We start from the raw sequence: 22,704 nt of genomic DNA, 5'->3' as shown, positions 1-22,704 counted from the left end.
CACACAGACATCAGGCACATGCATTCGAAGAGACACACGTGAAGATGCACAGTAGTTGACCTCCGCTGGGATGGGAGCATGACATGGGATTTAGTTTTTCTCCTCCCTCTCTCACTCTGTCTTCCTCTTCTGTCTTTCACACCCCTCCTCCTTTCTCTCACTTCTAATGAGAGCGCTGACCTCATTACAGGGAGATTAGAAGTGCAGATAGATAGTGTGTGTGTGCGTGCGTATGTACATGTGTGTGTGTGTGTGTGTGTGTGTGTGTGTGTGACTAGATAGATTGCGGTCATGTTAAAGTGGCCTGATTAATAAGCAATTTAGCATGGCCCCTTGCGAATTATAGAAAACCAGAGTGAAATGGATGCAGAGTGGGACTGGGGTATTATAATAACTTTCATCAGAGTGTAATTGTCAAAGAAAGTTTCCTTTGTAAGCAGAGAGAGAGAGAGAGAGAGAGAGAGAGAGAGAGAGAGAGAGAGAGAGAGAGAGAGAGAGAGAGAGAGAGAGAGAGAGAGAGAGAGAGAGAGAGAGAGAGAGAGAGAGAGAGAGAGAGAGAGAGAGAGAGAGAGGAGAGAGAGAGAGGGAGAAAGGGAGAGAAGGGAGAGAGGGAGAAAGGAGAAAGGGAGAAAGGGGAGGGTGTTGAGGTGAGCTAAGGGTCTGATCCCAACCACAATCTTCTGATCAGAAAGGTTTGCCTTTTTACTTTTCTATTTTACTTTTACTTCCCTCAGTCTAACTTTCACTTCACCTGACTTTCTCTCTTTTTCACTGGTACTGGGGCTTGTTTTTCTTTTTCGCTTTAGCTCGCTTTAGCTCGCTTTAGCTCTCCTTAGCACTCTTTCTCCATCCCTTTCTGTGTCTCTCCCCCCACACTGTCCCTCTCTCTCTTTCCTCCTCTCTCCCCCTACACTCTCCCTCCTTCCTTGCCCCCCCTCTCTCTCTCTTCACCCACTACACTCTCCATCTCTCTAATCATGTCTGAGGCCTATCTGTCAGATCTCTCCACCTTCATCTCCAGCCTGCATGGCGAAGCTGGGAAGCACTGCCCCTCTCGTCCCCCCTGGGCCAAGGCCCGTACCTCCTCCTCTCCTCCTTTACCCCGTTACGTCCATCATACAATTCTTTTTTCTCCTCCCTTCATCAAACGCTGGCTCCCTCGTCTCATCTGCATTCTCTTAATCAGCTGCTCTCCCAGACCCCTGTGATCTCCTCATCTCTCTCTCTCTTTCCCTTTCACTCTCCTTTTTGTAAGCCCTAACACCTGATCAACCTTAGTTAAACCTTCTTTAGGAATATGTAGTGGCGCTCTGCCACTCTGATCTACCCTCAGCAAGTCTTTTTTGCGTCTCTCTAAATGAGGACACTGCTGCTTCAGTCACCATTAGCATAACGGCTAATGCTAGCCATCCTCATTACTCGGAACATTGAATGATAGCTTCACTGCTAATGCGAAAGAAAGAAAGACAAACTTTTAGACTGTGTCAGTATTTGGGTGAATGGGATGGAAGGGGGTCAGCAAACAGATTCCATATCTCTGTGGGTCCTCTTGAAAAGGGGGGCGCAGTTATTGATGATTGATCATTGTTTATAAAAATATTTGTGTTATTGATTGCTCTCGTTTGTCCCCCTCAATCCATGAAAATCCATTGTCATTTGATTGATGCTAACTGGTTTTCCTAAGTAACAACTCTTACATGTCACCACATTCAACATCCAGATCACAGAAACTTTGTGAAAACACCATTTGTTTGATGCTGTGTGTTTTTATTATTATGGATCAATATTTTTTCCACATTCTTTTTCTATTCTTTTTTATATTTCTGACGTGATTGTTTAACCTTTACCTTGACAGGGGGTGGAACATGTCAGAGCCTACATTCCAGACTCTGTGTGGTACGACTACGAGACGGTGAGATTTGCATTTCCAGTTTACCAGTTTACCATTTATTGTTTCCTCCCCAACCATTCCTGCTTGTCATCCTCCCTTAAATTCGTTGTCTTCAATTATTGTACCTGACTGGATGTTGTATAACTGCAACAGTGCAGTCATTTCAATTTCAATGCCATGTTAGCAAACACAGCTCACTTTATGATAGATAGTTTGCAAGAAAGTGTCCCGATTAAGGCATTTACTTGAAAGTGTAAATGGATTGTTTTCTTCCTGAAGGGAGAAGGAAGTCCAGAGACACCTATCCGAACCAACATTGTGAATCTTTGGGGTATTTCCTTCGTTTGAGATTAGACACAGAGATAGAAGTGTAAGAACAGAGAGGCGAGGTGAAAGCTACAGAATATCTGCCGTCGGAGAGATAAAAGAGAGCAGATTTCCTGTGGGACCTTATTTGGGGCGCTGTGCGGAGCTGTAAAGAGCGGTCTGATTAGATAGGCGATTAGATTGTTCCCCTCGCCGCTGGCCCTTCTCCTGGTTGGTCCCCTGTGATTGGGGAGGCGGGACAGGGGTGTAGATTTACAGAGAAAAGGACTTGAAAGAAGAAAGGAGGGGAGGAGGAGAGGAAAAGAGGAGGAGGGGAGGGGCTCCCCTTAAGACTGACAGTAAAGTATAGATAAGATCTGAAATTGCTTATAGACGCTCCAGTAACTCCCTCATACACACACAAATACAGCATAGTCACACGCGCACACACACACACACACACACACACACACTCACTAACACTTACACTGAGACACACACACATGCTGACACGAGAGAGGTAGGGGAAGCTTTAAATTGTCCTGGTCCGAAGAAATTTGTCCTGAGGGTTCTGAAAATTAATTGTGGTGTGGAATCTGTCTTCCTTACGGTCTCTGAGCTACCGTAGAGAGAGAGAGAGAGAGAGAGAGAGAGAGAGAGAGAGAGAGAGAGAGAGAGAGAAGAAGAGAGAGAGAGAGAGAGAGAGAGAGAGAGACACACAATCCTCTAACAACAGCGTTTTCACTGCTCACGCATTGACCAATTAGATGGAGAAGGTGACAGCACGCAGGCAGCATGTTGATATGTACCCTGCCCGCGGACAAGCTTGGTTTACAACATCAGAGGTGGAGCAATTCTTCCTACTCAGAAACCTGATGTCACCACCACATACAGGTACACACACACACACCCACCCACATATCCACCCACAAACACACACACACACACACATAAACACATGTGAACGCTCACAAATGCAAAAACGTCAAAGAACAAAATACGTCATCTCTCCTTTTGTTGTGTTCCTAAAAGTAGAGTGTGTCTCTGTGCCTCCTTGTGTGTGTGTGTGTGTATTCATGTTCCCACAGCCGGCGAAACCCCATGGGTTTGATCGTGGCTCTCGATGACAATAATCAAGCAGCAGGAGAGCTATTCTGGGATGATGGAGACTCTCGAGGTATTATTCGTGTTTGTGCATGCGTGCGTGTGTCTATGTGCGTGCGAGAATTATAACGTTTTAAACAGCCACAGGGCTGTCAGAGAGGTGATTTGATGGAGTCATGAACAAAGAAACACAGTAGCAATGAGGGAAAATGATTCATCTTGTCTTGACCTTTTACAGAAACTGTTGAATCGGGCAATCACATCCACTACCAGTTCTCCGTGGTTTATGTAAGTCACTTCAACACTTAAACACAGTTTTTGAAGCTTCCATCATTTTCAACCAGAAGTCAAGTCAAGTCAGTTTTATTTATAGAGCACATTTAAAAACAGCCAATGCCGACCAAAGTGCTGTAAAAAATCATCAAATAGGGCAAAACAACAATAAATAAGAACAACAGACAAACAACACAATTACATTAAGCACGAGTGACCCTAAACTGACCCGAAAGCCAAAGAATAAAAATAGGTTTTAAGACGAGACTTAAATGTCTTGGTGGTGGGGGATGACCTGATAAAAATTGGCAGTTTATTCCACAGAGTAGGGGCTACTGCTGAAGAGGCACGATCACCTTTTGTTTTCATCCGAGTCTGTGGAATGGCTTAAAGGAGCTGGGTTGATGATCTAAGGGACCTGGAAGAGTGATACAGCATAAGAAGATCTGAGATACACAATGGAGCCAATCCATGTAAAGCTTTAAAAACCTAGTAACAACACCTTAAAATCAATTCTATATTTGACTGGCAACCAGTGAAGAGAGGCCAATATCTGGGAGATATGGTCCCTCTTCCTGGTACCAGTCAACATTCTAGCAGACACATTCTGGACAAGCTGCAGGTGTGATAATGATGATTGACAAATGCCATAATGCAGAGAATTATAATTATCAATTCGAGACGATATATAAGTGCATGAATAACAATTTCCAAGTCCTTGAAAGAGAGGAAAGATTTTAGTTTTGCAATAGCCCTAAATGAAAGAAACTACCTTTGACAACAGAATTAATTTGTTTGTCAAATTTTAGTGCTGAATCAAAGATAACACCAACATTTCTAGCATGGGAGTGCACATTGGTTGACAAGGGGCCCATTTTTTTTAGATGAATCATCAATTGATCTGGGGGTACCAAATAGAATCACCTCCGTCTTACTGTCATTAAGTTGGAGAACGTTTTTATCCATCCAGCACTTGATATCAAGATATCAGAAGATTAGTCTCAGACCCGAGCCACAGTTCGGTAATGTTATATGGCCATTGAGCCAGTGGCCCAAGCAATTGAGATCAGCTTCAAACAAGTGCAACATTCCCTCATATGTTTTATGTATGTTTTTAACATGTATTATGAATGTTGATGCCTGGTTGGTGACTATACAGTACCTAGGCATTGGGGATTTGGTATACTGTATGTTAAGCCTGGTCTCCCTCTCTCTTTCTCTCTCTCTGTCTCTCTCTCTTCTCTCTGTCTCTCTTTCTCTCTCTTTCTCTCTCACTCTCTCTCTCTCTCTCTCTCTCTCTCTCTCTCTCTCCTCTCTCTCATCTCTCTCTCTCTCTCTCTCTCTCTCTCTCTCTCACCCCCTCTCCAGGGCATACTGACCATGCAAGTGATGCATTCTGGGTACAAGGACCCCAACAACCTGGTGTTTGAGAACATCACTGTTCTGGGTGTATCAGCCCCACCCCTTTCTGTTTCTGTAGTCCACAACAACAACACCACCCAACTGCCTGCTGCAAACTTCCAGTACGACACAGCCAAGAAGGTAACACACGCACACATGCTCGTCTCAAACTCAGCACACAATGACATGTTCAAACTTTACGCGTGATTAAGAGAGTATGAGCACATTTCACCAAAGACAGGCTGCCACAGACAATAGCAATGGAGAGACCCCTATCCCTCGTCCATCCTCCTTCCATCACCCCCTCCATCCCCCCCTTCGATCACTCCATCCCTCTTTCTATCTCTCCCTCTTTCCATCCTCCTTCCATCATTCCCTCCATCCCCCCCGTTCTACCAACTCCCTCCATTCCCCCTACTATCTCTCCCCTCCCTCCATCCATCCATCCCTCCCTCCCTCCATCCCCCCCTTCTATCACTCCCTCCCTCCATCCCCCCCCTTCTATCACTCCCTCCCTCCATCCCCCCCTTCTATCACTCCCTCCCTCCATCCCCCCCTTCTTCCACTCCCTCCCTCCATCCCCCTCTCTTGCTCTGCAACAGCAGCAGAGGAAGGCTCGGAGACAGGCCCTGACTGGCTCACAGTCTAATGGCTGGCTGAGAGCACAGATTGATGCCATTTGTTTCAATAAGGTAGAGGAAGAGACGGTTACTTCTCAAGGTTAGTCTGGAAGTGTGAAATATGACAGGATTTCTTTTTTCACGTTACAGTGGATAGCGATTTATGCCAGAGTATGAATGTTAGCGTGTGTGTGTGTGTGTATGTGTGCATGTCTCATACAGTGACACACCAAGGCTAGAATGTGACCCATGGTATATGATGTATGAAGATGCTCTCATGGAGGAGAGCCAGTGTGTGTGTGTGTGTGTGTGTGTGTGCATTCTGGTATCCATTTGAACCCCCACATGTTCGTGCATATTTAATCAGAATGTATATGTTCTCAAGGTCTCCCTGTTATGACACACACACGTGCACACAATGACTCTTGCCGTTATACCAGACTCAATTGCAGTGTGAAGGTTAATGGGATGTTGAGTCTAAATACCAGGTTAGGATGAGACACAGGTTTCAACGTATACAGTAGGCATTGGATAGGCTGCCATGGCCTTGTCAATCTAAGCACCTTATCAGGACTGATTGTCCAACACACTCCAACTGCAAAATGAGAATGGTGACTTTGATGGTCACACGCAAAAGTGACACCGCACATGCAACTCTCTCTCTTTGTGTCATCCCCCCCCCGCCCCCCCCCCCCCCCCCCCCCCAGGTGCTGTCCCTGCGGGGCCTGGCTCTGCAGCTGGGTGAGACGTATAAAGTCAACTGGGACCAGGTCCAGGCTGACCACCAGCGCTTCGACTGTTACCCCGAGGAGGGCAGCGACGAGGCCAAGTGTCGGTCCAGGGGATGCATCTGGAGGGTGGGTGGGAGAGGAGCACGTGCACACGGGTCCCGAACACACACGCGCACACGTGGAGACAATGGAAAGGCTTGGCCACACGCAGACACAGATAGACACGTGGCCACAAGCAGACGTGGCCAAACGCACACACAAACATACGCTCTCACACGTCATAACTCAGTGGTTTCACCCCCTGCACGGTGTCTCATTCAGACACATTCTCTTTACTGCAGCCAGACAAGCGCAGGCCTGTCACCATGTAAACGTGCTCTCTCTTTCTATCCCTCCTCCTCTCTCTCTCTCTCCCTCTCTCTCTCACTGTTACTCTCCCTTCCTCTTTCCCTCTCTGTCTCTCCCCCCAGCCTTCCCACATAGACCGTGTTCCATGGTGTTACTACCCGGAAGACTACGGCTACACCACCTCCACGGTCACCGAGAACGAGGATGGGACTGACCCTTGACCTCACCCGCAACCCCATGTATCGTAGCAGCGGCCGGCCAGACTCCCCCGACATCGACAAGCTCCGCGTGGAGATACGTTATCTCAGTTCCTACCTGCTCAAGTTCAAGGTAAGAAAGAGAGAGAGAGGGAGAGAGAGAGAGAGAGAGAGAGAGGAGAGAGAGAGAGAGAGAGAGAGAGAGAGAGAAGAGAGAGAGAGAGAGAGAGATGAGAGAGAGAGAGAGAGAGAGAGAGAGAGAGAGAGAGAGAGAGAGAGAGAGAGAGAGAGGAAAGCTCGCTATGAATTAGGAATGAAAGCCAAAATTAATTAGGATTGTATCCACCCCCCCTCCAGATCTACGACCCTGCTAACAAACGGTTTGAGGTTCCTGTGCCCTCTCCGTGCCCCCAAATCCGGAAACGGACGAGGCCAACAGACTCTACAAGGTGGAGCTCAACGCTAACCCCTTTGGCATACGGGTCTACAGGAAGAGCACAGGCACCAAAATGTGAGGGTCCATCGCACACTGATGACATCATCAAACAGCCACAGTGCATTGACTAGAGCCTAGCCGGAGCAAACCTTTAATTTGGCAAACTTACAAACTCTCTGTCTCTCTTCTCGTTCTTTCACACCCTATCTCTCCCCCTTTTACTCCCTCCTCTCTCTCTCTCTCTCTCTCTCTCTCTCTCTCTCTCTCTCTCTCTCTCTCTCTCTCTCTCTCTCTCTCTCTCTCTCGCTCTCTCTCTCTCTCTCTCTCTCTCTCTCTCCATCTCTCTCTCTCCTCGCTCTCTCTGTCACTCTTTCGCTCTCTCTCTTCTTCACCCAATTACTCTCTATCTCCCCCTCGCTCTTTGATACTCACGCTCTCTCTGTCTTCTCACTCCTTCTCTGTCTCTCTCTCTCTCTTCATCCCCTTCCTCCTCAGTTGGGACTCGGCAGTGCCAGGCTTCACCTTCTCGGATATGTTTATCCAGATCTCCACCCGCCTGCCGTCTGAGTACGTCTACGGCTTTGGGGAGACGGAGCACAACACCTACAGGCACAACCTTAACTACAACACCTGGGGAATGTTCGCCAAGGATCAGCCCCCTGGGGTACATACACAAACACACGCACAATGCACGTTAGCAATGCACAAATAAATATGCAAACGTGCGCACATAAACACGTGTACACCTGCACATAAACAGAAATGTACACACACAAACACACCCACACAAACCACACGCCCACCCCATTTGCAGTCCACTATTTTGAAGAACAGAGCTATCAAACTAATCCGATCAGAAGGGTGAGTAAAAACACAGAAGACATTGCTGAGGTGACATCAGATGTTACCGTACGTTGGCAGGCCAGTGGCGAGGAGTGCTTTTATGAAGTCATCTCAGTGATGTGTCCAGGCAGTCTGTGTGTGCAATGGACTGCTCCCATCAGCATTATCATGCTTTATTGCTGAGCTGTCATGACAACTCCACAGGGTTATACTGTGTGCTTGCTCCATTCTTCCGACTCTCACAATTTCACTGTGAGAGAGTCTGTGTGTGTGAGTCTGTGTGTGTGTGTTTAACTGCACTGCATTTCATTGTGTGTGTGTGTGTGTGCATTAGATTGTGTTAGTAGCCACACTCTGTCATTAGTTGTCAGACTTTGTTAGTGGACAAGCTAATGACCTTTCCTTCTCGACACACACTATTGCGCCCTATCCGAGTGCCTCACACACACACACACACACACAAACTGGACCGCTCCTGGAAGGGATGATTTCACACATCAACACTGGTATGTGACAGGACAGAGGATGATTATGGATGATGATGTACCATTCACAGGTTCAACTGTAAGGATGTGTCTATCCATCATTCTTTATCCAGCCCTGCAGAAAACCCAAGGGAACGCGCACACACACACACACACACACACACAGCATACCAGCCTTTCTTAATGGATTAACACATCTGCAAACTTGTTTTCATTCTGTCCCTCGCTCCCTCCTTCCCACCATCTCTCCCATGCCCTACCCATTCGACCTTATTTACAGTATAAGATGAACTGTTATGGGGTCCATCCATTCTACATGGGACTGGAGCCCTCTGCCCACGCACACGGAGTTCTGCTTCTCAACAGCAACGCCATGGGTGAGGATCTCTCTCTCTCACACACACACACACACATGCTCTCTCTCTCTCACACACACACACACACATGCTCTCTCTCTCTCACACACACACACACACACTGACTTACCAAAGCATGTCATATTGTCTTGCGGACACACACACACACAAATATACTCACACACACATACTGACACACACATGCTCTCTCACACACACACACACGCACACACACACTTACACACAAACACACACACACACTCTCACATACACACTGACTTACCACAGCACGTCACACAGTATTTCAGACACATACTCTCACACACACACATGTCAGTTCTCATGCATAGACTTATGCAAGTATATTTATGCATGAATGTGTGAAGCTCATATTTTACCATATGTTCCTCTGACAGAATTGAAGACTACGCCACATGCATTTAGCACCTTTCTTAACTCCTCTGCATCTGAAAATCATACACACCCATAACCACACCCACGCACACAATCACACGCGTCACCTGCAGAGACAGATGACTCTGAGAGAATACACAGCAGGTTGTCGTTCCTTCTGACATTTTACCTTGAAATGTTGAGGTTAGCACAATTGGTGGCAATTTTCTCTCTCAGTTTCTGTCTCTCTCTCTCTCTCTTCCCTATTTTGTCATTGAATTCCCCTTTAGAAACTTTACATATCATCTACATACACAAATAAACACAAACCCTGTCGCTAGGGTGGTAAGCGTAGTGTCCAGTGTATGTGTCCTGGTGTAAAGGCTAACCTAGTAGTATGTTGCAGACGTGACATTCCAGCCCACCCCAGCACTCACCTACCGGACAATTGGGGGCATCTTGGACTTCTACATGGTCCTGGGACCCACCCCAGAACTCGTGGTCCAGGAGTACACTGCGGTGAGTTAGTGTGTGCGTGTATGCTTATGTGTGTGTGCCTGCCTAAGACTGTGTGTTTTGTTGGAAGATTGAGCCTGTGTGTTTTGTCATGTGTACACGTGTGTGTACGTGCGTGTGTTTGTGTGTGTGATTTGTGTGTGTTTTGTCTGGCTCTAGGCCCTTGTTGATGGACTGTAGCAGCTGGGAGTTCCTCGCTTCATTGCCCCCTCATCTAGCCAATCTAAACACATACACACACACACACAGGTACACAACCTTAGACAAACACACATAGACTCATACACACACACTGGTACACTATCATATACAAACACACACACACTCACACACTTTGCAGCCGTCCCTTTTTCTCTCCCAGAAAACTTTCTTGCCTTGTTTTTGTTCTCTCCTCTCAGCTCATTGGCCGTCCCGTGCTCCCTGCCTATTGGTCCCTAGGGTTCCAGCTCTGTCGCTATGGATACGCCAATGACACAGAGATAGCAGACCTCTACAGAGACATGGTTGCAGCAGGCATTCCCTATGTACGCACTACCAAAACACACACACTCCTCAACACACAAATAAACATAGCATTCCCCACATCAGCTCAACCAAAACAAACTCCTCAATACAGCTTTCCCTAGGTAACCCCTGACCCTTGAACCCTGACAGGATGTGCAGTATGCAGACATCGACTACATGGAGCGGCAGCTAGACTTTGTCCTGGACAGCCAGTTCTTGGGTCTGCCAGCCCTGGTGGACCGCATGAGGGCAGAGGGCATGAGGTTCATCTTCATACTGGTGAGGTCACTTTCTTGTGTGTGTCTGTGTGTGTAGGTGTGTTTGTGTGTGTGGGAGAAACCATGATGACGCTTGTGTGTGTGTGTGTGTGTGTGTGTGTGTAGAAACCATAATGATGAATGTGTGTGTGTGTGTGTGTGTGTGTGAGTGTGTGTGTGTGTGTGTGTGTGTGTGTGTGGAGAAACAATGATGAAAAATGTGTGTGTGTGTTTGTATTTGTGTGTGTGTGTATTCAGGACCCCGCCATCTCAGGAAACGAGACCATCTACCCCGCCTTTGAGCGTGGCATCACCGACAACGTCTTCATCCGATGGCCCATGGAACTTGGCAATGAAATCGTCTGGGGAAAGGTGATGAGGGAGGACAGGGGAGAGGGAGGAGAAGGAAGAGGAGGATGGGGAGGAAGCTGCAATGACTCTGTCTCTTGATATGTGGTTCTCTCCAGGTGTGGCCTGATTTCCCTAATGTCACTGTCAACGAGTCTCTCGACTGGGAAACCCAAGTTCAGGTACCTGGCACTTCCTCAGTAAAGCTAGATATTCAATCATTGAGCAGGACCGGATGATACTTCCTGATTTGGATCCAATAAGCAGTGAGGAAACAGTCTCTTTGTCTTTATGCAGAAGTACAGGTCCTTCGCAGCCTTCCCTGACTTCTTCCGGATCCAGACTGAAGTGTGGTGGCAGCGGGAGATTGAAGAGTTCTACAACAACACCATGAAGTTTGACGGGATCTGGATTGTGAGTGGCTCTGGGATCTAGGACCAAGAACCCTTCCCGGCTGCACATGCACACACCCTCTCACACACACACACACACGCACACTATCCTTCTCCAGGGTACTGAACCTTGATGGTCTGTCTGTGTGTTTTGAAGGACATGAATGAGCCTGCTAGTTTTGTCCATGGAACAGCGGGAGAGGTCTGTAAGGGAAACCAACTCTTGGAACGGCCTCCCTATATGCCACGTAAGACACACACACACACACCAATCATGCAGAAAATCATCCACCGCACATTGCATTGGTAATAAGACTGAGATTGTATGTGCTGTGTACATACAATAAATATAATATTAATGTTTGTGTGTGTGTGTGTGTGTGTGTGTGTGTGTGTGTGTGTGTGTGTGTGAAGCTCTGGAGTCAAAGGAAAGGGGTCTGAACCACAAGACTCTGTGTATGAACAGTGAACAGTTCCTGAGGGATGGCACTCCAGTCAAACACTTTGATGTCCACAACCTCTATGGATGGTCCCACACCAAACCCACCTATGAGTGAGTGTGTGTGTGTGTTGATTGCTACATTTGTGTATGGATGTGTGTGGTCAGTTCACTGCATGTGTGTTTGTGTGTGTATCAGTGAAGTGTGTGTGTGTGTGTGTGGTAATGCAGATGACCCTCTGCCTTTCAGTGCCCTCCTGAAGGTGACAGGGAAGAGGGGCATTGTGGTGACCCGGTCAACGTATCCATCCTCAGGAAAATGGTCGGGTCATTGGCTAGGAGACAACAATGCCAGCTGGGATCAGCTCTTCAAATCCATTATAGGTGTGTGTGTGTTTCAAACACTAGGTTTGACGTCCTCATAAACCATAGAAACAAGCTTGTGTTTGTGTGAGTAAGTTCCTTTCTGTTTCGCAGGCATGATGGAGTTCAGTTTGTTTGGCATTCCTTATGTAAGTTTCTATGACCCCACATGTCTCTTAGCGCAGGAATCTGTCATCTCCTCCACTTATAGACATGGTGTCAAGTAGTATAACGCTTTAAAAAGTATTAAAATAAATAGATAACAGAGTAAACTCTGTTCTGTTGTTGGTTGTCTCTATCTGTCTCAATCTTCTCTCTATTCTCTCTCTGACTCTCTCTCTCTCCCTCTGTATGTCTCCTTCCTTTTCCCTTTATCCCTCCCTCTCCCTCTATTATCTCCCCATCCTCTCTCCATGTCATCATCCTCTTTCCCTGTCTCTCTCGCTCTCTCTCTGTCTCTCTCTCTTTCTCTCTGTCTCTCTCTCTCTCTTTTTCTCTCTCTGTCTCTCTCTCTCTCTGTCTCTCTCTCTCTCTGTCTCTCTCCTCTCACAGACTGGAGCAGACATTTGTGGCTTCTTCAACCATGCTGATTATGAGATGTGTCTTCGCTGGATGCAGCTCGGAGCTTTCTACCCATACTCCCGCAACCACAACGGCAAGGGCAACCCTGTGAGTCAGCCTACACACTGTACACACACACGTCCGCACAAACATACCCGCCTGCATCCATACACTCACACTCCAGCTATTCCTGTGTTTCTCTCCCTCTGTTTCTCTCACTCTCTGGGTCTGTGACAGACACACGCAACCTGTCTTTCTCTTTCTATATTTTCCTCTTTATATATGTCAGTCTCACACACACACACACCTTGTGTTCACTAGAACTTGCTCTGCAGAGTAGTGTGGCGGTGGCGTTCTCTGCGACGGTGACCTTTGCGAGTGTTGGAACCCATCTGACAGAATCCAATAACGGGCGTCCGGCGATCGATCTGGCGGAGCTAGATTTCCTCACCCCCGCGAGTTGGAATACGACACCCACAGAGTGGCGGGGTGTGTGTGTATGTGTGTGCGAAGTGAGATATAATTGAATTTCAAGGTGATCTAAGGCCCACCGATTCACACACACCGCACATACACACAACCACAATCATTTAGTAATGGCTCGCAAATGGGTGTTCAAACGAGGAGAAAATTGAGCGAAAAGTACACTCCACAGGAGACAAGGAGGTGGGATAGGCAGGGGGTGGGGGGGGGGGGGGTTGTGAGACGTGTGTACAAAGAGAGGCAGTTACAGGTGACTGCATGTTCCCATGTAAACTAGTGACAGTTTGAAGGGTGAGTGAAAGGGAACTAGTGGAAGCTGGATGACAGGGAAAGATGCAGTAAGGGAGGGAGGGAGGGAGGGAGGGAGGGAGGGAGGGAGGGAGGGAGGGAGGGAGGGAGGGAGGGAGGGAGGGAGGGAGGGAGGGAGGGAGGGAGGGAGGGAGGGAGAGAGAGAGGGAGGGAGGGAGGGAGAGAGAGAGGGAGAGAGGGAGAGAGGGAGGGAAAGAGGGGGAGGGAGAAATAAGGAGGGAGAAAGGGAGGGAGAGAGAGGGGGAGGGAGAGGCAGGGAGGAAAAGAGGGAGAGGGAGAGAGGGGGGAGGCAGGGGATAGGTGTGTCTGGAGGACGTCCAGACACACCAGACACAGAGAGAGAGACACAGAGACAGAGACAGAGAAAGAGAGAGAGAGACTGAGAAAGACATGTTTGCAATCTCAGAAAAGGTGTGTATGTGTGTGCATGTGTTTGTGCATGTGTGTGTGTTGATCTGGAGAGTGGGTGTTCCCTCTGCTGTGTTACAGCAGACTGCTCGGGCCGATCACCCATCCAGAATGTCTCAGGGTCAGAGGACTGGTCCCTCTCTCTCTCTCTCTCTCTCTCTCTCTCTCTCTCTCTCTCTCTCTCTCTCTCTCTCTCTCTCTCTCTCTCACACACACACACACACACTAACACTCCTCTTCATCAGGTCTCGTATCTTCACCTGCTTTCCCTGAAATATCTCCTAGGAAGCGCAAACAGCAGAGTTATGGTTGAGTCATAACCCAGCTGTGTGTGTGTGTGTTTTTGTGTTTTACTTTATGTGAAGTCACCATTATGTAACTGTGTCTGTGTAAGTTTGTCTTTTTGTGCAATGGATCAATTGATGACTCGGCACGTGTGTGTGTGTGTCTTTCATGGTGTGGGTTCACATGTTTTTATAATCAAAATAGCTCCAGTGACACTCCCTCTGCCCGCCCACCCTATACACACACACACACACACAGATCCACACACCCACTCTCTCTCTCACAAACACACACATTCACACAGACACACCTTCAGCCTCTAGAAGTATCCATTGGGTCTGCTGGGTAACTGGAACCTACTCATCGCTCTTATACAGAAATATGATACTCATTACAGTTTCTCTGTCCTGCCTCTGCACAGAATGGCACTCTCTCTTTTACACACATACACACACACACACACACACACACACACAAACAGGCAGCGAGGGAACAAGAATTTTGAGGTCAATGAAGTTTCCAGAAGAAGTCCCACTTTGAATCCAGTTCCAGGTATGACACATGAAGCTACCCAAAGTCATAGTGTAGCTGACCTTGCCAAAGTCTTGACTGCTTAATACGCCAACCGGAAACCAAAAACTTTCTAAACACATTTTAGAATATAGTAGGTGGTGACTTTTCTTGTTCTCTCTCTCTCCCTCCTTCCCCTTTTATGTTGCCCTTATCCAACAAGAACACACACACACAAACACACACACACACAAACACACACTAAGCTGGGAGGAGATTAGTAGCCACCCTGCACCTTCAATTAAGTGAGTTAATTATAGAGCTGTGGGCTAAGGACGTCCACACTGAGGGTACAAGCTGACCCTCAAACACACACACGCATACTGTACATGCATACACACACATACTCATGCACACACACAGTCATACACACACACTTACCTGCCATAACAACCCAGCATTCGCAGACAGGATGTAGTGTTTTGGCTAAGTGAGGAGCGAGGCAGACAGAGACTCCCCAGTCTCTACACGATTATAATAGTGGACAGTTTTTTCTCCTGGGTATGAAATGATCAAATCAGACGAGTCATGGTTCACCAGATAATGGATCGGTGCTGTCTTCCTCCTGTACCTGAGCCCATTAAACACACCAGTGCCCTTATGGCTGCAGCTTTGGCAACCCACCACTCTCTCCTGCTCCTCCTTTGCTTTTATTCTTCAGCCTCATTTGAGCTTTTTTCTGTTGTGCACTTGAAAGACAGACACCCCTCCACACACACACAAACACACACAGCCCCAGTATAACTGGTTCCAGTGGGTCACATCTGCTTTGCGCTCAACTGTATTTGAGAAACTGCTTTGCTCGTGCTTATGTGTGTGTGTGTGTGTGTGTGTGCGCGCACGTGTGCATGCCTGCGTGTGCGAGTCTATTGTCCTCATTACAGTATGTTCCATAAACTGAGCTATATCTGAACAGAGTACGTCCCAGTTCTGCTGAGGAACACCAAAGTGTGTTTCCTGCCCTCTCTCATGTTCTCACTCCAACACAAGTGAGACCATGCATTAATCATGTCTCCATAACCACACCACCACAACACGACCGACTGAAGCACTTGAGTGTATTAGGTTTACATATGTGCATTCACTGTAGCAGGGGTTCAATGTTAGCATGTCTCTTACAATCTTTGCGGTGTGTGTTTGTGTGTGTGTGTGTCTGTATATGCGTGTGTGTGTTTTACAGAGACAAGACCCGGTTGCCTGGGATGATGCATTTTCTGAGGCTTCTCGTGACGTGTTAAACATCCGCTACACACTCCTTCCCTACCTCTACACACTCATGTTTGAAGCTCACACACAAGGAAGCACTGTGGTTCGACCACTGCTGCATGAGTGAGTACACACACACACACATGCACACACACACTCATGTAGAGACAGTATACACCCAGGAACACACACATACACCACACACACAGATCAATTACTCGCATGTATAAGTGTTTGCGATATTGTTCCAGGTTTGTGAATGACAGACAGACCTGGGACATCCATAAGCAGTTCCTCTGGGGTCCAGCTCTACTTATTACCCCTGCTCTGGATCTGGTAACACACACACACACACACACACTCACACACACTCACAGATGCACCTACAAATAAACCCATTCAGGAGTCCTCTCCTGTTGAACTGAGAATAATAAGTAGTGAGTTTGTCCTGAAGCTGTGTGCTTTATTGACAGGGGGTCAGGGAGGTGAAGGGATACGTCCCCGATGCTCGTTGGTATGACTTCCACACGGTGAGTCACACACACACACACATTATACAAAATAATGCATATACCCTGTAGTTAGAACTTTATTCATTCAAACAATGAGCAGTATGTGAAATAGGAGAAACATTTTTCTCTCCTCTTCCTCTCCTCCTCCTCCTCTCCTCCTCCTCCTCTCCTCCTCCTCCTCTTCTTCCGCCTCTTCCTCCTCCTCCTCTTCCTCATCCTCCTCCTCTTCTTCCGCCTCTTCCTCCTCCTCCTCTTCTTCCTCCTCCTCTCAGGCAACAGATGTGAAGATAAGGGGCCAGATGGTAACCATGCCAACCCCTCTTAACCACATCAACCTTCATGTGAGGGGAGGCTGTATCCTCCCCTGGCAGAAACCAGAGAACAACACATTCTACAGGTGTGTGGTGTTTGTATGTGTGTGAGTGTGTGTTAGTTCTCTGTGGAGTGGCCTTCATTAGACTGTAGTTGGGGTTAGCTTACCAAGGAAGCGTGCATATGAACTGTCCTCAGACAGAGATATAAATAAACTCCCATAGTGCACTGCAGCTGATCTACACTTGCCATTGTCCTTCAGCAGTCTGCAATCACCTTCTCTCTCCCCCCTCTCTTTCTATTTATCCATCTTTCCCCCTCTCTTGCTCCATCTCTCACTCTCTTTCTTTCACTCCCTCTCCCTCCCCCCCTCACTCTTTCTCTCTTTTTCTCCTCTGTCCTAGTCGGAGGAATCCTTTAGGGCTAATCGTTGCCCTGAGCGACAGTGGGACAGCTCAAGGTTCACTGTTCTGGGATGATGGTGAGGGGATTGGTGAGTACTGGACTGTTTGAAGTGTGTTTGTGACTGTATCTTTTGTTAGAAGGGTTATTTGTATTGAGTAAGAAAGAGAAAGAAAGAGAAAGAGAGAGAAAGAGCATGTGTGAAAGTGTCAGAGAGGGAGAGAGAGAGAGAGAGAGAGAGAGAGAGAGAGAGAGAGAGAGAGAGAGAGAGAGAGAGAGAGAGAGAGAGAGAGAGAGAGAGAGAGAGAGAGAGAAGGGGGATGGCAAAGAAGAGGAGTGACAGAAACTATTACTATAATGCCCCTCGTCTCTGCCTGTAAATATGCTCTCCATCAATCACTCTTTTATCTCCTCTCTCTCTCTACCTCTCTCTCTCTCTCTCCTCCCATCTGTCTCGATCTGTTCCCCCTTCTCTCTCCTCTTCAGTTTCAGCCCTCTCTCCCTAAATAATACTCACCCTTTCCTTCTCCCTCCCTCCTCCTCTCCTCTTTATACTTCTTTCTTTACCTTTCTCTGTCATTCACATTTATACTTTGTTTGTTGCTTCATGTACGGTCTCAATCTTCCTCCAATTCTCTTCCCTGTTTTATTAATATGTCACAATTCATGATGCAACCACTATCCCTCTCTCCAACTATTTTTCTCACTCCCACACATTCTCTCTGTCTCCCTCTCTGTCTCCCTCTGTCTCTCTCACACTCTCTCTCTCTCTCTGTATGTTTCACTATCGCTCTCCCACACTCTCTCTGTCTCTCCCTATCTTTCTCTCATACTCTCTGACACACTCTCTCTGTATCTCTTACTAGCTGTCTCTCCCACTATCTCGCTCTCTCTCTTTATCCTACCCGCCCTCCCTCCATCTCACAGTAATCCATCTCATGTCTTCCTCTCTCCAGACACCTATGAGAAGGGTCAGTACCTGCTCACCTCTTTCACAGCCTCCTCGGTGAGTCCAAGCATGGTGCACCTCCAGAGCTTTAGCCCCAGGGGTCAAGGGTCACGCACAACCAGTCTAACTAACTGACACACATATGGATGGGCAAAATCTGTGGTTCCACCCCACTGCTTACACCTGTCAGTTCAGATCAGATCAGTGGCGTTTCAGAGAAGGGTCAAATGAAGCAGCAGCTTTTGTGTTGTTTTTCCCTGAGATTGGTCAGACCGTGTGTAACCCTTCATCTGGGGACAAGTAGGATGTGTGTGTGTGTGTGTTTGTGCATGGTTGGACAGAAACGGAGTCACCACTAGGACTAATGGGAATAGCCAAGCCCACCCTCTGTGCAGCCAAGTGCTCCACAAACACACATATGCACACACACACACACACACATCACAAACACTTTACAAACACACAATCACGCAAGCACACATAAAAGGCTCACGTACACACAGACTCTTTGCCAAACATCTGTGGCTGTCCTCTGCCTAGCATCAGACCCATTCCAAAGCAATTTCACACTGCGATAAGGCAGACGTACAGTCTCACCGCCAGTAAGAGGCGGAGTCTCTGGTTTCTGTGTGTGTTTCTGTGTGTGTTTGTGTCTGTGTGTGCAAATGCTGACTGCTGGCTTTAGGACATGTCAGTCCTGGCATGGAATATAATCTAGAGGAGTAAGTAGAGTATATATGAACATCCAGAGTACAGGTAATGTTATTTGTCTGTAGCTGACCATGTCTCTATCTCTTTTTTTCACTCTCTCCCTCCCCAATCACTCTCATTTACCCCTCCCTCCTTCCCCTTCCAACCACTTTCTCTCTCATTCACTCTTCCTCCTCTCCCTCCCTCCTCCCTGGTCCTCCTCTCCACCAGAACACCCTCTCCAGTCGGGTGGTCCACCAGGGCTTGTCCCCGGCTGACCGGCTGGTCCTGGGCCAGGTCAAGGTGTGGGGGTCTGGGGCTGTGCCCATCACGGAGGTCATACTGCAGGACGAGACGGGCATTGCACAAAATCTGACCCACAAGCACAACACCACCACGCAGGTACATTGGAACACCACAGGAACGCACACACACACCGAACACAACACATACTAACGGCTTCTTCATATGTTCTTTTATCAGAAAGCGTAACCTCCAATGAATCCATGACCATTCAACACGTTAACTTAATATTAACCCACCTCATCTCCCAGCCCCGTGGCTGTGTCTAATAGCTCTGAACACTGCGGTCACCTTGCAGGTCTAATGAATATGAGCTATGGGTTGGAGAGCCAGCCAGAGAGGGTCACAAGGGTGCATCTCAATCCACTTAAGTGGCCTCCTCTCATTTTGGTCCTCTCCTTGATTTCCACTGATTGTGAAAAATACTGGGCTGGTGAGAGGGGTGTGTGTCATTGTGTGTGTGTGTGTGTCTGTGTGTGTGTGTGTGTGTGTGTGTGTGTGTGTGTGTGTGTGTGTGTGTGTGTGTGTGTGTGTGTGTGTGTGTGTGTGTGTGTGTGTGTGTGAAGAATCTGCTTTCTCATTCTCCCAGATAAGTGTTTGTTCAAGTTGAGATCAAGGATATGCACAGGCAGTGATGTGTAAAGACAATACTACGAACAGGCAATGGTGTTGGTATATACGGCAGTGGTACGTGCAGGAGCTGATTTAAATCTCAAGACAAAACCAATCAACAGCAGGAGGAAGCAGGAGCAGGAAAGTCAGTCAATCCCAGACTAGGTTGATTATTCTGACGCTAATGACTGGCTGACTGTCTGGGTGACTCGTGCATGTAGTCAGCCACGCCAGCATCCGCCGGTAACCCATAGAAACCCCAAACAGCCGTGTTTTGGAGGGAGCTGAAGAGGTAGACTCATTTTAGGGAATGAAAGCCCAGACGGGAGACCTTGTCGAGGCAGAGTGCGTCTGGATTTGAATAAGTGGTGTTTCAGAGCAGACCCATCCATTCATCTGCGCCACATTCACAGTGAGTGTGGAATCGCTTTGCACCGGCACGCCGTTTTGCATGTTAGTCACCACGTGTGAGAGTCAGGGGGAGGGAGTGCCGACTGTTTCTAAGCGTGTCCGTATTGTTAGCAGCCATTCACACGTACATACAGGTAGACTACAATCATGGCTGATGTAGGAATGATAATGTTTTTTTGCAGTTTTCAGGCACAATAAATGGGCCTGTGATAACCATGATTTGGTCTCTGAGAGCAGTGCAAGACTGTAAACATGCACTTAGCCATTGTCCTTGTTCCAAGACATCAGGAGAGTAAAATGGAGATAACTGATTGAATGGTGGACATGCTCTAACAGTTGCTACTCTAGGGCTACACTGCATGGCTATAGACACACACACCCAAACGCACACTGAGGGCCCTATTTTAACGATCTGAAACGCAAGTATCAAAACACAAAGCGCAAGTAACTCTGTGGGCGGGACTCCGGCGCTGTTGCTATTATAGCGGCGGGATAAATGACTTTGCGCCTGGCGCAAATCTAAAATGGGTTGGTCATAAGTAGCTACATTACTAATGGGTGTGGTTTGGGCGTAACGTGCAATAAGCCAATCAGAGCGTCATCTCACATACCCTTTAAGAGCAGGCGCGCTTGTTCCATGGCGGATTGCTATTATAACGGCGGATTTGCCAGGCGCACGTCAGGAGAGGTTCACAGCCGAGGAGGCCGACGTTCTCGTCAGGGCCGTAAAAGATAGAGAAGTGACATGGTATGGGAAAGGCAGAGCAGTTTTCTCTGTTGTTGCCCACCCATGCTGCTCATTCAAATTCTTAGTCTTATTTTTATATATATTTTAATTTTTAAATTGTTATATTTTATATTTTAATTATTTAGTTCTTAGAATTAGTTTAACCATTGTACTTTTTTAAGCTTAATTTAAGATCCGTATATGTTTATTGTTTGCAACTTCCTGCCACAGTAAATTCCGTGTTTGTGTAACATATACATGGCGAATAAACCGAATTCTGATTCTGATTGGAGAAAAATCCACCCAAATTAGCTTCGGTTGAACAGGCGTGGGAGGAAATTGCTACAATTGTCACAAATCAAGTTCACATACATAGAGATTTCTCATGAAAATATTTGTAATCATTGACATGAAAGAAATGTAACACAGCCATACAATAAATCAAAACAATTTAAGTAGCTTCGCAGTAGCAAGAAGACCCTGGCCTCGCCAGCAGTGCGCAAGGGCCAAGCATGCGCCCTTAAAATAGCATCTGAATAACGCGCCATTGACTTTAGACTTTGTTTTTCCTGGTCTGTGGCGGAATCGTTTTTCTGAAACTGCAAAATAGCACCAGGGAACGTTTGCGCCGGAACACGCCTCTTTTTTTCGCTGAACCGCCCCCGGGAGCGCAAGGACATTCCCTAATTTACCGACGTGCGTCTGTGGAGGGAAGCGACAGCAAACTAGGAATGATACTTGCATCGTTGACAAAGTCTATTGCGCTGGATGCAAGATAGGGCCCTGACTTACACTCTCACTGTCTGTTCATGCATCCTCTGTCAGTCTCAGGACATTGGTATTGTGTGCGAGCACATGTATGTGTGTGAGTGTGTGTGTGTGTGTATACATGGAAATGCCTGCATGCCTCTCTCTCTCTCTCTCTCTCTCTCTTGTCTTCCTTTGTGTCTCCCGCCCTCCCTTCATCCTGTGTTTCTCTGGACCTCCAGGAGCTGATCGCAGATGCCAGCACCAAACCTGTCTTCGTTGACCAGGTGTTTACCATCACCTGGAAGACCAGCGTCAGACAGCGGACGCCTCAGTAGAATGCTGTCGACCAATCAGCCTGGGAGTGGGAGTGGCCTTCAAACACGCCACCGTGTCACTGAGAATGTGCTGGAATGGTATAAGTCTGTAATCAAGAGGCTGTTTTTATGAGCTCCATTTTCGACGCTGTCGCTGGGCAAGCTGCTGTGCTGGCTTTGGGGACATGCTCGTCCAGCTTTGTTGAAGAGCGTTTCTGTTTCTCACTGTGGATCGTGTGATGTAAATAAAGTAACGGGAGTATAATTCTACGACTGCATGGTTGTTGTGTGACTTTGGAGTCCTGGGTTTCAGAGAGCGAGACTGATTCTCAAGATGGACTCTGCTGCACTACGTGGGATGGGAGAAGGGAGGAGAGGAGGAGAAGAATAGATTAGAAGAAAAGAGAGGAGGAGAGGGAGAGGAGGAGAAGAGAGGAGGAGAGGAAGAAAATAGAGGATGGGAGGGGGAGAAGAGAGGAGGGGACAGAGAGGAACAAATAGTTGTCCAATGAGATGTCCCTCGGAAGCAAACAACTGAAGAGGAACTAAGTGCCTTCACAACTTAGTGTGTGTGTGTTTTGTGTTTGTGTATGTGTGAATGAAATCAGACATTAATTGTGACTCTCACCTGCGGCGAGCCATCTACCTGTGCACGAGTCATTACCCCCACATATAACGTTACAATAATCAATTATTC

At 47.4% G+C, this 22,704-nt stretch overlaps 1 protein-coding gene across 1 annotated transcript in view; it reads left to right on the top strand.

The window, feature by feature from the left end:
- si (sucrase-isomaltase) overlaps window positions 1–22,257 on the top strand; it is a 39,953-nt gene extending 17,696 nt beyond the window's left edge. The window contains 33 exon segments of the mRNA XM_062473334.1: window positions 1,856–1,912; window positions 2,965–3,006; window positions 3,008–3,031; window positions 3,033–3,091; window positions 3,286–3,374; window positions 3,540–3,589; window positions 4,943–5,116; window positions 6,303–6,452; window positions 6,797–6,868; window positions 6,870–7,004; window positions 7,229–7,268; window positions 7,271–7,382; window positions 7,803–7,971; window positions 8,916–9,012; window positions 9,791–9,903; window positions 10,299–10,424; window positions 10,555–10,683; window positions 10,920–11,033; window positions 11,129–11,191; window positions 11,307–11,423; window positions 11,559–11,649; window positions 11,816–11,954; window positions 12,091–12,224; window positions 12,318–12,352; window positions 12,756–12,872; window positions 16,000–16,148; window positions 16,277–16,361; window positions 16,499–16,555; window positions 16,810–16,934; window positions 17,254–17,342; window positions 18,208–18,257; window positions 19,122–19,292; window positions 21,933–22,257. Coding sequence (XP_062329318.1) covers window positions 1,856–1,912; window positions 2,965–3,006; window positions 3,008–3,031; window positions 3,033–3,091; window positions 3,286–3,374; window positions 3,540–3,589; window positions 4,943–5,116; window positions 6,303–6,452; window positions 6,797–6,868; window positions 6,870–7,004; window positions 7,229–7,268; window positions 7,271–7,382; window positions 7,803–7,971; window positions 8,916–9,012; window positions 9,791–9,903; window positions 10,299–10,424; window positions 10,555–10,683; window positions 10,920–11,033; window positions 11,129–11,191; window positions 11,307–11,423; window positions 11,559–11,649; window positions 11,816–11,954; window positions 12,091–12,224; window positions 12,318–12,352; window positions 12,756–12,872; window positions 16,000–16,148; window positions 16,277–16,361; window positions 16,499–16,555; window positions 16,810–16,934; window positions 17,254–17,342; window positions 18,208–18,257; window positions 19,122–19,292; window positions 21,933–22,028 — 3,270 coding nt within the window. The 3' untranslated portion in view covers window positions 22,029–22,257.
- Window positions 22,258–22,704: the final 447 nt, after the last annotated feature.

This window comes from Osmerus eperlanus, chromosome 11, assembly GCF_963692335.1.
Source record: "Osmerus eperlanus chromosome 11, fOsmEpe2.1, whole genome shotgun sequence".
Taxonomy (NCBI): domain Eukaryota; kingdom Metazoa; phylum Chordata; class Actinopteri; order Osmeriformes; family Osmeridae; genus Osmerus; species Osmerus eperlanus.
The sequence above is the reverse complement of the archived record's forward strand: the minus strand, read 5'-3'. Positions and strand labels throughout refer to the sequence as shown.